Source organism: Suillus paluster, assembly GCF_016628075.1.
Source record: "Suillus paluster strain FC165 chromosome Unknown EDB91scaffold_6, whole genome shotgun sequence".
Classification (NCBI taxonomy): Eukaryota; Fungi; Basidiomycota; class Agaricomycetes; order Boletales; family Suillaceae; genus Suillus; species Suillus paluster.
The window spans coordinates 523,660-536,336 of record NW_024537566.1 but is presented as its reverse complement, the minus strand read 5'-3'; the positions used below and the strand labels follow the sequence as shown (position 1 = coordinate 536,336).

The 12,677-nt window shown below is 47.3% G+C and overlaps 3 protein-coding genes across 3 annotated transcripts; 2 read left to right on the top strand and 1 right to left on the bottom strand.

Moving 5' to 3' along the window:
• Positions 1-50: 50 nt before the first annotated feature.
• On the top strand, positions 51-1,259 carry EDB91DRAFT_691237 (uncharacterized protein). The gene is made up of 2 exons (XM_041328116.1): positions 51-524; positions 575-1,259. Exons 1-2 carry the CDS (start codon positions 260-262, stop codon positions 1,165-1,167), a joined length of 858 nt encoding a protein of 285 aa, XP_041181775.1. The 5' UTR covers positions 51-259; the 3' UTR covers positions 1,168-1,259.
• A 3,572-nt stretch (positions 1,260-4,831) lies between these two features.
• On the bottom strand, positions 4,832-6,474 carry EDB91DRAFT_1244047 (uncharacterized protein; the record flags this gene model as incomplete). Its single annotated transcript, XM_041322367.1, has 14 exons — positions 4,832-4,991; positions 5,052-5,077; positions 5,129-5,169; positions 5,226-5,336; positions 5,387-5,464; positions 5,514-5,616; positions 5,673-5,746; positions 5,796-5,828; positions 5,882-5,909; positions 5,960-6,151; positions 6,200-6,232; positions 6,289-6,308; positions 6,368-6,377; positions 6,430-6,474. The coding sequence occupies 14 exons, from the start codon at positions 6,472-6,474 to the stop codon at positions 4,832-4,834; spliced, it is 954 nt and encodes a 317-aa protein (XP_041181774.1).
• Positions 6,475-9,242: 2,768 nt separating this feature from the next.
• Positions 9,243-11,403, top strand: EDB91DRAFT_691037 (uncharacterized protein). Its single transcript, XM_041328115.1, has 5 exons — positions 9,243-9,619; positions 9,677-9,835; positions 9,883-10,106; positions 10,162-10,585; positions 10,646-11,403. The coding sequence occupies exons 1-5, from the start codon at positions 9,429-9,431 to the stop codon at positions 11,091-11,093; spliced, it is 1,446 nt and encodes a 481-aa protein (XP_041181773.1). The 5' UTR covers positions 9,243-9,428; the 3' UTR covers positions 11,094-11,403.
• The last annotated feature ends 1,274 nt before the right edge of the window (positions 11,404-12,677 follow it).

Sequence of the window (12,677 nt, the reverse complement as noted above, 5' to 3'; positions counted from 1 at the left end):
TTGACTTTTGGTCATGTTCAAGCACTGTGGCAGTACTACGGGTTATGTAGGCTGAAGAAGGCACTGATCCGGGATGTCATCGATCCAACCATCATCTCCTCACTGCTCAGCCAGATCAGCCTGAATTTAGCATTTGTGGCTTTTGCCAAGGTTGCACTCTGAATAACTGCGCAGCTTTCTCAGCACTTTGTACTGCCTCCGGAACCCAGAATAACTCCATTTATCTATAAAGACCGTCCTCCCACTCACAAACAGCATTATGGTCATCGTCGAGGAAAAGTGCATGCAATCTGTTCCGCCTCCTCCTTACGCCCCAAATGGCACTGCACCCCCGCCTCCCTTCCCCGGTGGACATCGCGGAGCAATCAAGCTATCTGATTTAGCTCCCCATCTATTGTTGAAGATTGTGTATATGATGTTTCCACAAACACCTGGAATTAATGAGGGAAAGATCGAACGTCAAAGAAAGACACTTTGTTGGCTCTCTACACACCTCCGGCTGGTCAATCGCTCGTTTTACATCGGTGCGTTCCGTACAGACCCTTTGACGGGCAGAACTCACCTTGGCGTGAAGCATGCGCGCATGTACTGCGCTCCACATATTTGCCCGCATACAATTCAATGATACGCCCTCCCTATTCATCCGACCCATTCCCATTTTCTTCCTCGACTTCTACTTCCTCTGTTGAAACCCTGCAGCGGGAGACCAAAGTCCTCGACCTTTTCATCGCACTAAAGGTCCATGAAGATGTTATGCTCGATGACTCATCGCTTCACCTCGAGCGAGAGGATTCGTTTAAAGACCTTTTCGACCTCATGCAGCCGCGCAGCCGACTAGAGGACCTCGTTCGACACTATGGTGTCCGAGAAGGAGTTGTGCACACAAACCAAACTGGAGTGAACGCCTCGTCCTCATCGTCCTCCATTTTCAGGGGCAATAATAGTGGAACTGGATCTATGAGCACAGGAAAACAGACATCAGACCCCGCACCAGTGCCATTTAGCTCGCTGTCTATCTCGTTCTCACCGAGGCGGGTTGGACTCGTGCTAACGGCTTCAGGTAGGAAACGTACCATTGTTGATGTGGCTCGGACGAGAGATGAGAAACTAGAGGTTACCGCAAAGAAACTTGCGCGGCAGCTGAAGGCTTGGCTCAGTGATTGTTAATGTAAGCATTATGTAGTAACATTGAGTTCCAGATTTGTTCCGCTGCTTATTGATGGTACGGTGCTAGATAGACTTTCAGATGCATGATGGTGTACAAGTATAACCCCTGGACTGTTTCCAATTAGTCTCCCGTAGAGAACTTGAAGAAGGACGGCAGTGGTTTCTTCCTTTTTGACTAGCGTGGATGTGGTCACTAGTATCTCGATGCACTGAGACACCACGATCTCGGCAACTGCTTAGTTCGTCGTACTACTGTGGTTGCGTTCTCCTCATGGAAGACATCGGGACTCCGCAGTCCCCGGCATCGTCAACATTATGTTCTCCGCTCAAGCGCCCACTACGTCACTGGGAATAATGCATGATGTCATAAACATCTTCGTTGCATATATATGTATTCAAACAATTGTGAGTGTTGCTTTAAGATGATCTTGAGCGCTACAACTCATGATCAAGCACCGTTGACAGCGCAGTGATGCCCTCAGTTTCCAACCCATCTGCGAACATGTCGGACGTGCTCAGTTGGCAGCACAAATCAACACGAACGATAAAATTTCAACAAAAGATGCAATGTTTTGGGGTTCCTGATCACGGCACTCAGCACCTTCATCATCCTTGCTTTGCATCTCCGGATTTCGCCTGAAACCTGGAACTGCCAGCGAGGATAACGAGGATTACCAGAGCCGGCCTGTGCTGGGCATGGGCAGACATGGAACTCGTGCCTGCCCGTGTCAGCGCAAGTTACTATTGGCTGTTTCTTGCCACAGCACCCAGAACCTCCATTATCCTTGTTTTGCATTCCCAGATTTCGTCTGAAACCTGGAACTGCCAGCAAGGATAATGAAGACTACCAGGGCCGGCCTTGCGTTGGCACGGGCAGACATAAGTCCTATGTCTGCCTATGTCAGCGCAAGTGAACTACTTGCTATGGGTCAACAGATAACTCTTAGATCGCAAGGATAGTGATGACAAGTTGAGGGGTGAGTGCATTTGCAATTTTGTGTCGCCTTATATACCTAGCACAGGCGGGCCAAGCATCCACCGACGCGCCATCCACAACTGGCATTGTGTATGGTCCTTTTTCATCTATTCTTTAGTGGCTCGTGAGTTTGTAGAATGGAGCTGTGAATAATCCACATTTCCTATTTTCGCTTGCTTCTGCCTCTGCTGCACGCAGGGAGCGGGTAGCAACCACGACAAACTATTCACCACGATCGCTTGCGACTTGTTGCACTCGTATAGTTCATGATGACAAGGAGCTCTGAATGGATGTATTATGTTTGTGCGTATAGTTTTTTTAGTAGATGCGATTATTAGAGTTCCGGTTTTACTCGCCATGTTTTCAGGCTGACGACGACGATGCTTGCTCTTTGTGAATTCTGATGTAAGTATTGCTACATATCTATAAGACCTAAATGAATAAATGGCTCGGGATCTCAACAGAATCAAAAGTTTGTATATACTGGCCAATCCTTCTGAGCTACTAGATCTAGTCACATGTAAACGAAGACACAACTGATTCTTGTGTTGGACGCAGACTTGCATGAATTTCCGGAAAGAAGCATTCAAGACATTGTCTCCACAAGGTGAAATCATACAAGCGTGGTGCACTATTGTCTACTCACATGACACTTTTGTTAAGTCATCGGGCTGCCAGTAGGCCGCCGCCAATGTATCTCACCGATATGATCAGGAGAATGTCTCACACTGAAGTGTGGGCGAGCCATCAATGGATGTTGAACAATAAGTACACCACGCCGGTCAGTGCCCACACCTATGCCAGTATCAATAAGACAACCGACAGCTCACGAAGACATCTGCAATCTCCCTCACCCTCAACTCGCCCGTTGGCACACAGAAAGGACCTTGCGCTGATATGGGCAGATATAGAAACTTATGTCTGCACGTGCACAGAAGGACATGATGGAAGTGCTGGGCGCTGTGACAAGGAGCCGCACGTCTACCCCCTGTCCTCGCCTCAGTTTACCATGTTTCAACTAAAACATGACAAATCGAGGTAATGACATGATGGAGGTGCTGGGCACTGTAACAAGGAGCCGGAAGTATGTACAACTACCTTGTTAGCCTTATCCTTCATCATCCTCGTCTCACATTTCCAGGTTTCAGGTGAAATCTGGAAATGCGAGGCAAGGACATGACGGTGGTGCTGGGCGCTGCGACGGGGAATCGTAAGCCTGCTAGCCTTCATTATCCTCGCGTCGCATTTCCAGGTTTGGGGCAAAATCTGGAAATATGAGCCAAGGGCACGATGGAGGTGCTGGGCGCTGTGTTAAGGCACCATAAGTATCCACGACTATGTCTGTGCAAAAACTGCTGCATTGTTGCCGAACTGGCCTTGAATATTCTAATCATGTTTTTACGATAGTAAATGGCATACAGTCATTGACCGTCATTTGAGTTTTCACCATCATTTGCGTTTACCTTGTATGAGACTCGAATTTGATACTATCCCATGTAACATTTTTGTTCTATCATACGAGTTATATGCGTAACTACATATTGGCAGTAATGATAGGTATAAAAGACCTCGAACAACTGTGCGATGTTATGTTTTGTTGCGAAATTTTCACTATTATACGTCCGTGAAAGCAAAACAACTAGAATCAGATTCGTAAATTGAAGAAATACATGCAAACAACCTTCAAGCACATCACTGTTCTATTCCGCAAGGGAGCTGATGAGTGTGTGTGTTGCCAGAATGTTGCCGGTGCAGAGTGTCTCAATAGTATCTTATCAGCGTCACCGAAGCAAAATAAGCGAGATCCGATAAACACGAACTAGTTCAATGCCGAGAAGAATGCGTGGCTTGCACCGGAGGAAGAGACGAAAGTTGTCGAATATTGCCTTGCACTTGCAAAGAGAGGTTTCCCGCTTAATCACAAGCAGCTGAAGTTTCATGTCGACTCTCTTTTGCAAGCACGGCTTGGTGATAAATTTCCGGAAGGAGGTGTCGGCAAAAACTGGTCTACTCGATTCATTCAGCAGCACTCTGCCGATTTGGGCCGCTATTGGAGTACCTTGTTAGATACTGCTCGAGGTCGTGCAGTTAATCCAAACACGAACGCGCAGCCCACATTGACGAGGAAAAGGATGAGTCAGATGATAGCGAGGAAGAATAATAATCTGCGCGACTAGGGAATAAATCTGCCTTTTTGGGTGAACTCAAATGATGGTGAACGTACGATAACACCAAGATTTATGCACTTTTCATTGCGGAATAACGTCTCGTTTGATGTTCTTCAAAATTTTGTTCGAAGTAGATTAGCTATCTATCGTGACATCCCCGAAAGCGATTTTCGAGATTGTGTCGGGTTGTGTTGTGGTAGACATCCGAAAATTTCGAACTCAAATGACGGTCAATGACTGTATCTTGTTAAGTCTTACCGTCGAAGTGTTACCAATAGATTCATCGCATAAGTGCTGGAAAATATTCTTAAAATCCTAAGTGAGGGAGAGTGGCAACGAAAAACAGACTCACGATACTAAGATATGGTGCACATCCCAGTCAACGATGTGGTTGGGAACAAAAGGCGAGGTAAGACAGCTGCTCAGCTGACCGCGCATCGTAGTTCGTAAATCGACTACTCAGTATTTGACACATACATTCTGCAAGTGGGATTCTCCTGCACTACACACACGATCTTCATCAAACCTCCGATCTCGACGTCGAGAGCTGACCTCCTGCGAACTGAATCTCAGATACTTCTGCCGCGGCCGATGTGTGTTGCGCTCCCATGTGTCCTTCACTTTCCCGTAGGTTGAAAAGTATCCGAGAGGCCAAGACGCTGTGAATGACGATCTGTGGACTAGAGATATGTTATATGGGTGCGCATATGAATTCGGGTTCGTTAGATTGTTGTACTCACGAATCTGTGATGGCAACCCATGTAACCTGTGCTCAACGCTAAGCACTGAATGTTAACCTAGGCATATTACAACGCACCGGAGGAAACATAGTCAAGAGGATACTGAATGAAGACATGACTTGATCGAGGCTAGGAAGTCAGTAGGGCCCGCATTGATGAACAGGGTCATCTCACTCATGATGCAAATCATATATTTCATCGTATCTTTGAAAAATGTTTTTTGGAGTGGTCCGACAGTATTCTTGTACATTCCGAACCTAATGAACAACATCAAGCAGAAGAGAACTGGTTCATGCGTGAGTACAGGAATCTTGAGAGACGAGACCGTGACCGACCCAGTTCAAAGAGTAACAACGCAGCGTAGTTGAAGACGTTGTTTCTCCCACCCATGAAAAGACAATCGCCCGGATCCGCTGCGCACCATGAGATAATTGTTACGAAAGTCAAGACCACCTCACTAACGTATGTTAACCCCGATCATGTTCGGCAAGTAAATCGGGGTCGTGTTTGTAGAATTAGACACCAGTTTAGTGTCCGAGAGGATATAAGAAGTGACCACACAAATCTGATCGTCTAGTTTGACGTCAGGCCTTCGCGGTGAAAGGCGACCCAAAAGCTTACCACAGAAAAGGCTAGTAAGGATGTCAAAAGACGCTTACTGTTCCATGATGCATAAATCCTCGTTATTAGCAATCCTAGAGAGAACAATGTCAATGTTTGGGGCTCATTCAAGACATCACATACCTTCTGCGGCTACAACGGACAGAATGTGCAACACTGAGAAAAGGATGAATAAGCAAACCAGCGTACAGTCGGCGGTGTGTGCTAACCATTGGATGCTGTTCCATACTCAGCACACTACACACTTTTGATGAATATTTGCGTATGTACAACGTCTCGCAACTCACATTTTCACCAGGATAGTATTGAGTTCGAAGCGTAGCTGCGCGTCGGCCATGAGCAACTTTTGTGAAAAGCCGGTCAACCATCAAGACTAGCTCACCCGCGAACGTCATCCCAATGCCAAAAAATGGCAAGTACCACGATATGGTGAATATCAATCGCACAAACGTCCATTTCCGGTGCCAGATCCACTGCGACTTTCCGAAGGTCATTGACGTGTCCTGTGATTGGTATGTTGCACATACCTCTGCCTCTAGAGTAACGCAGTAATCAAAAACCTAGATAAGTAGTAGATTAGCGTCACACACCCCGAGATTCTAGCCAAGGCACTCACTAAAACAGCAAATGTTCCGACTGTATCGGCGGTTCAGTCAAAGACAGTACTTGAAGAAACACTTGATAAGATTCCAAACCATTGCAGTACTAGTAGATAAGAAGTCGATGAGATGTATCAGAACATTCGCATGTCACACACCTTGGATGCCTGAATGCCGGCGTCGACGTACAGAGCGGTACTCATTAAGTTCTACTGGCAATGAAACAACAGGTGGGCGTTAAAGTGCACTTCTCGCTGTATGATGCTACTGAATATAAGAACGCATAACTGGCGCCAGGGGAATGTTACGCAAGTACCCGGTACCTGTCATAGCGTGCTCTGATGCATATGTAGGTGATGCCGTTCCTGGTGAGACTATTATGCGAGATAATCGATTGGCCATCACTAAGGAATGATATTGACATCATGAACACGGTGGCAGTGGCATCAGTGACATTACCCGAGCTCTCTACCCAGCTTCACGATTCATCTTTTGAATGCACGTACCAATCCGACGATAGTCTCCGGGCTTCGACTAATCTTCCGTAGCCAGATTTTGCAGAAGGCGTCCAGAAATTGACCAAACTCTGAATCATCTTACTTTGGGTCAGTTTGTATCCTGATGCTTAGTGTGGCTCAGTATGCATCAGTCACCCAAACCTTTGGCATATCACACTTGGAATTTTCTACAGAATGGCCGTTTCGTTCCTGAAGAATATCAAGCCGTGCAAAAGGTCCAGGCCAACACTAAGAAAAGGATGAACGAGTAAATCAACATACAGTCAGCCAGTCACGCTAGCCATTGGAAGCCTTTCCGTACCCAAAACACTACACGGTTTTGAGAAATACCTGCGCATGTTAGGCATTTTATAACTCACACTTTCACCCGAATAGGGAAACGCAGCTACCTGTAGGCCATGAGCAATTTTCTGACAATACCAGTCAACCGTTTAAGCATTGGTATGGCTCGCCCGCTAATGTCATCCCAATATTGATATGGTAAAAATGGCAAGTGCCGCAATATGGTGAATATAGATCGCACAAACATGCATTTCCGGTGCGAGACTCACTGCGACTTTCCGGAGGTCACCGACGGGTTCTGTGATTAGTACACTGCACACATATGTCCTTAGAGTAATGCAGTAGTCAAAACCTAGACAAGTAGTAGATTGGCATCGCATTCCAAGAGTCTAGTCACGGCACTCACTAAAACAGCAAATGTTCCGCTATATTGGTTCAGTCAAAGTGAGTACAGTATGTGTACTTGAAAAAAACTGAAGTGATTCCAAATCATTGCAGTACTAGGTGGATCAAGAGTCAAGGAGAGACCTTGTGGCATACCAGACACACATATCGCACTCCTTGGATGCCTGAATGCTAGTGTCAACGGACAGAACGATACTTATCAAGATCGTACTAGACAGAACAGCAGGTGCGCTTCTCGCTGTATGATCATAATTGGCGCTAGATGTCTCACCATGAACACGATGGCGGTGGCACTGCAGCAGGAACGCTATATGAGCTTTCTGAATTCCTGAAAATCAAAGGTGTCAATAACAGAAAACCGCCCACATTGTGCTGGAGAATATTTCCAATGGTATCTGCCCAGCTTTGAACACATTGAAAGCCTAAGTTAAGCCAGAGGCTCACGAAGTGCAACTTCGGTGACAGGCAAGCGCAGGAGGCGTGCAAATAAATTACACTCATGAATCGTGGGTCGAGGTATGGGCTACGCGATTGAGACAGAGAGTTAGATATATATATCCGAGAGGCTTGCTCCAAGTCGAGAAATACATATGTACCGTGACCTACGTGACCTGCAACGCGTGTCGGAGTTTGAAGTAATGTAAGAGAGCCAATCACAATATGACAATGTGAGGCGAGGTTATGATGGAAGTGCTGGGCGCTGTGGCAAGGAGCCGCACAACTACCCTGTCAGCCTTCATTATCCTCGCCTCACATTTCCAGATTTCGTCCGAGGTGCTGGGTGCTGTGACAAGGAACTATAAATAGACATGCACAACTATACATCTGTGCACAAACTGTGGTGCCTTGTGGTCGGCCTGGCTTTGAATGTTATAATCAGTTTATTTTCCGAAAGGGGGGTGGGAGCGAACTGTTAAACGGACTCACGATACTAAGGGGACAGGTGAGCTACGCGAGTGAACACTTCACGGTCGAAAACGTGGCTAGGAGTAAAAGGCAAGGCTACCGCTCAACTGGACGGGTATCGTAGTTCACAAGTCGTACTCACTGATTCATATATACATGCTGGAACCAGCCCTGCACTACACACATGATCTTCGTGAAACCTCCGATCTCGATGTCAAGAGCTGACCTCCTGCGAACTGAATCTCAAATACTTCCGCTCCGGCTGATCACATTTGCCTCTAGAGTAATGCAGTAGTCAAAAACCTAGACAAGTAGTAGATTAGCGTCACACACTCCAAGAGTCCAGCAAGGCATTAAGCCAGGGACTCACTGTGCAGTGTGAAGTGCAACCTCGGTGATGGGCAAGCACGGTCAGTAGGCATGCAAATCAATTACAATAATAAATCATGGCTCGAGGTATGGGGTATGCGATAGAATGATCGAGACAGTGAGTCGGACTCAGATATAGGCTTTTCGGCTGCAGGCTTCAAGGGAAGAACACACCACATGCACGTCGGAGTTTCAAAAAGAAGAAGAGAGCCGGTTGAGTCTCAAACTTAATTAACTGTCTTTCTCTGACTTATTGGGAGACTATGCACTGAACGTAAGTGCGAGCCGGACGCACGTGCGACCGCACCAGCTGTGGAGTGTGGTGGGGCAAAATCAGATCCGTCAGAGCGTTTCTGTCATCATATCTGACTGATCGTATATAGTGCCTGAGGCCTTTGTCAGACTCGGTCCTTAGCCGCAGAGACGCCTCATCGAAGAGTCGCCGTATGATGGAACTGGTGCCCAATACAAGGTTTTGACAGCTGATGAGACGTCAGCGTGACTGAATGCGCGATTAAAGCTGTTTGCTGGCGCATAATCTGCGTTTTGGGTACAGACATATTTCCCTAAATGTACGCATCACCGCTCAGTAACGGATCTATGGGACAGGGGTATAAATGCACCCTCGCGAAAATGCCTCCACCGTGACGTCTCCTTCGTACTAGCCTCACTCAAGAATGGCTCAACAGACTTGTCACGCCAGCGGACTCGACACCTTGTTTCCCTTCCCATCTCCCCCGCCGACCGTGCTCTGCCCTCCGCGGTACCCTGGGGCCTCCGCAGAGGCAGTTGCGGCTTTGAGACATGTCTTGAAGGATAATCATACCAAGTACCACATCTTCCAGATCGTGGGCATGCGGTTCCATAAGTGCGTATGCATCTCAACTAGTTCGTGTCTCATTTATTGATTCGACCGTTGATAAAGTCATATCACTCATCATGCACTGGCACTTTATGCTATGGGCGCGAGTGGATCTCTGATCGAACAGTCCTACAAGCAAAAGAGCGTCGCCCAGCGCCCAGTCATCGAGCCTCCCGAACCAATCACCGAAGATAACTTCATCAAACATCTGGGTGACGACAAGTGAGTTTCCCATGATACTTGAAAGGCCCTGCTCAATATTTTATCAGCTTCTATGCTGCATACATGACCTTCTTCATTAAGGTTATCGAGGAAAAGGGCGTCAGTGCCACTCTGGACGAATACGTCTTCTCTCAGAAGTTCAACTTTGTAGATGGACGAGATGCATCCACTCAACCGGCGATGTTGACCCGCTTCCTGGGGGGGTTATTCCACTCCCTCATCCATGTGGGATATGGCACGGAATTTGGTATCCCGGGCATGGTCGCTGAAGGTGAGCGGTGGAACAACCCGCTGTCGTAAACAGATCGCTGATAGAGGTCTGAAAGGTCTCGCATTGACCAGCGTGCACGAGTCTATGTCGTTCCCATCGTCTCTATTGGAGCATGGCGGCACTACTGCAGTGGAGGAGGCGACAACTCGGCTTACCTCGCTTTTCCTTAATACAAAGATTCCTATTGCACCTTCTCAGCTCCCACGACCGCAAAGAAACCACGCATTCTCTGTTCTTGCTAAGATCAGGCAAGATTCAGAATTCGCACCGAAGGAAATGAAGAGGTACTTTGGTGATGTCGACGGGCTGCTATCAGAGCATGGTGCTAATATATGGCGCTACGTCGAGCAATGGACGATCGACCTGTCACAGCCAGGCGAAATCGAACGCAAGATGGAAGAATGTGTCTGGACCAACACTATCCTCTATGCTATTGGCGGATGGAGCAAAGACAAAGGTTTCACAGCAGAATTCTTCTTGTAAGCGGTGCCAATGTAGTCTTCTGCAAAAAATAATTGCTAATTTTCGGGACGGTGAAGGATGCATCTGGTCACGTCGAGTCTCTTCCTCCCATCTCTGTTGCCTTACTTGACACAAAACTCTCAAGTTCTTTTACTTCGCGCATACTTTGCAAGCACTCTCACGTGGTGGATCGTGCGCGGCGCTCCTCGACCAGATATCCAAGGTTTCTTCAATGCCACCTCCTCACCCCCTTCCTCAGCAAACACAGTCGGTAACCCATTCCTCGACCTCATTCAGTCGGCGATACTGCACTCAAATGATCATATGCTGAAGACTCAACGGGCCCTTGCGCATTTCTCTTCGCTTTATGGTGCACGGCCTCAGGGCTACTTCAAGGGCACAGAGCTGGAGGGCGCAGAAGCGCTGGATGGATCACTCTTCCTTAGGGCTGCGAGATTGACCGACGATTATATGAGCCAGGGCACGAGGATGTGGAGCCTACAAGGGCTTCCTGCGAGCGATTAGGAGTGATGGGGAATTTACAATGTAGTATCACGAGCACCGCTCAGTCAATGACTCAGACTTTCGCCCACATCCTTAGACCCATGCTGATTGTGTAGAATGTAAGACAGATGCAGTGTTTCATCTTATTCGGTATGGTTCGGGGCATGCAAAAATGTGGTTGCTTACGCTACATACATGATCGTCATGAAACCTCTCTCGATGTCCCGAGCCGACCTCCTGCAAACTGGATCTCAGATGCTTACAACGATGTGTGATGAATTCTTGAGTTTCCTTCACTTACTCGTAGGTTGAAAAGTATTCGAGAAGTCATAAGATATGCTATGTTGATGCGCTGCGCGCATATGAATTCGAGGTTATCGATGCACTCGCCAGTCTGTAACAGAAACCCATGTAGCCTGTGATAAGCACATGAACGTCAAGCCAGGCGGACTACAACACACCGGAGGAAATATAGCCAAGAAGACAAAGACATGACTTGATGGTAGGGCGAGCATCGATGATCCGAGTCATATTACTCACTCACAATTTGAATCACGTATTTCATCATATCGTTGAAAAATCGGTCCAATGGTATTCTTGTACCTTCAGAAGCTCATGAACAACATAAAGCAGAAGTGAACTAAATCATGCGTGAGTATAAGAATCTTGCGAGACGGAACGACTGGCCTAGTTCATAGAGCAACAACGCAGCAAAGTTGAAGACAAAGTTCAAACATTCAGCAGTGCCGTCTATCTGCTGGAGCGCAGACGGAGGGCGTGTCATGAGTGGATCAGAGTCATCGGACGATGGAACGGCAAGAGTATGGAATGTCGAGAGCGGAGAGACCATCCTTGGACCAATCGAGACGGGGCACTGGCATGTACGCCATGTGCGCGGTTCACTATTCATCACGATGATGGCGATGGGCGGTCCAGACTCCAGGGAGCGATGGCGACAACGAGCCCTCAGTTAAATTATGGGATATAAAGACGGGTGAATTGCTCAAAACATTCAAGGGATACACTGGCGAAGTTTTGTGTTTGGACGCTTGGTCCTTGCTTATCTCCGTGTCATTGGCCACCGGGACACGTGCTCAAAGGACATCGGCATCTTGTCATCTCATCATCACGCAATAACCGTATCTTTGCATTAAGTGCATCAACCTATTTCCTCCATGAAGACGCAGTGAGATAGAGTGATGTGTGGCCTTTTCTCCTGATGGAAAGCTGCTATAGCGATCATAGCCCCTGCAATCTTAGATCAATAGCCTAGCCTGTCAATGTGAGTTTACGGTTTGCATTCTGGATTGTTGGTTCTGCCACTAGGTTCTGCCTACATTCTCGCCATGATTTTCTGCCGGGCGCAACCATTCTGCAATTAGTGGAACTTCCGAGTCCCGCCCCAGTACGATTTTCTGGGTATAAATGCAAGCCATCTTCAACGTCCAACCCCACCTTAGAAAGAGTCTCATTGACACATCTCGTATAACCTCTCATACCTCGCACAAATAATGCGTTTTCCCATCCTCGTCGTTATCGCCGCTTTGACAGCATCTATGTCTGTCAATGCATGCAAACAAATAGGCGGTCGGTGCAACGAGAATA

Excerpts from the sequence above, each read along its gene's own strand:
- EDB91DRAFT_691237 (XM_041328116.1), top strand. The coding sequence starts at position 260 with ATGGTCATCGTCGAGGAAAAGTGCATGCAATCTGTTCCGCCTCCTCCT. Across the intron at positions 525-574 it reads CAATCGCTCGTTTTACATCG|CATGCGCGCATGTACTGCGC; the intron begins GTGCGTTCCGTA and ends CTTGGCGTGAAG.
- EDB91DRAFT_691037 (XM_041328115.1), top strand. The coding sequence starts at position 9,429 with ATGGCTCAACAGACTTGTCACGCCAGCGGACTCGACACCTTGTTTCCC. Across the intron at positions 9,836-9,882 it reads AAACATCTGGGTGACGACAA|CTTCTATGCTGCATACATGA; the intron begins GTGAGTTTCCCA and ends ATATTTTATCAG. Across the intron at positions 10,107-10,161 it reads CCCGGGCATGGTCGCTGAAG|GTCTCGCATTGACCAGCGTG; the intron begins GTGAGCGGTGGA and ends GAGGTCTGAAAG.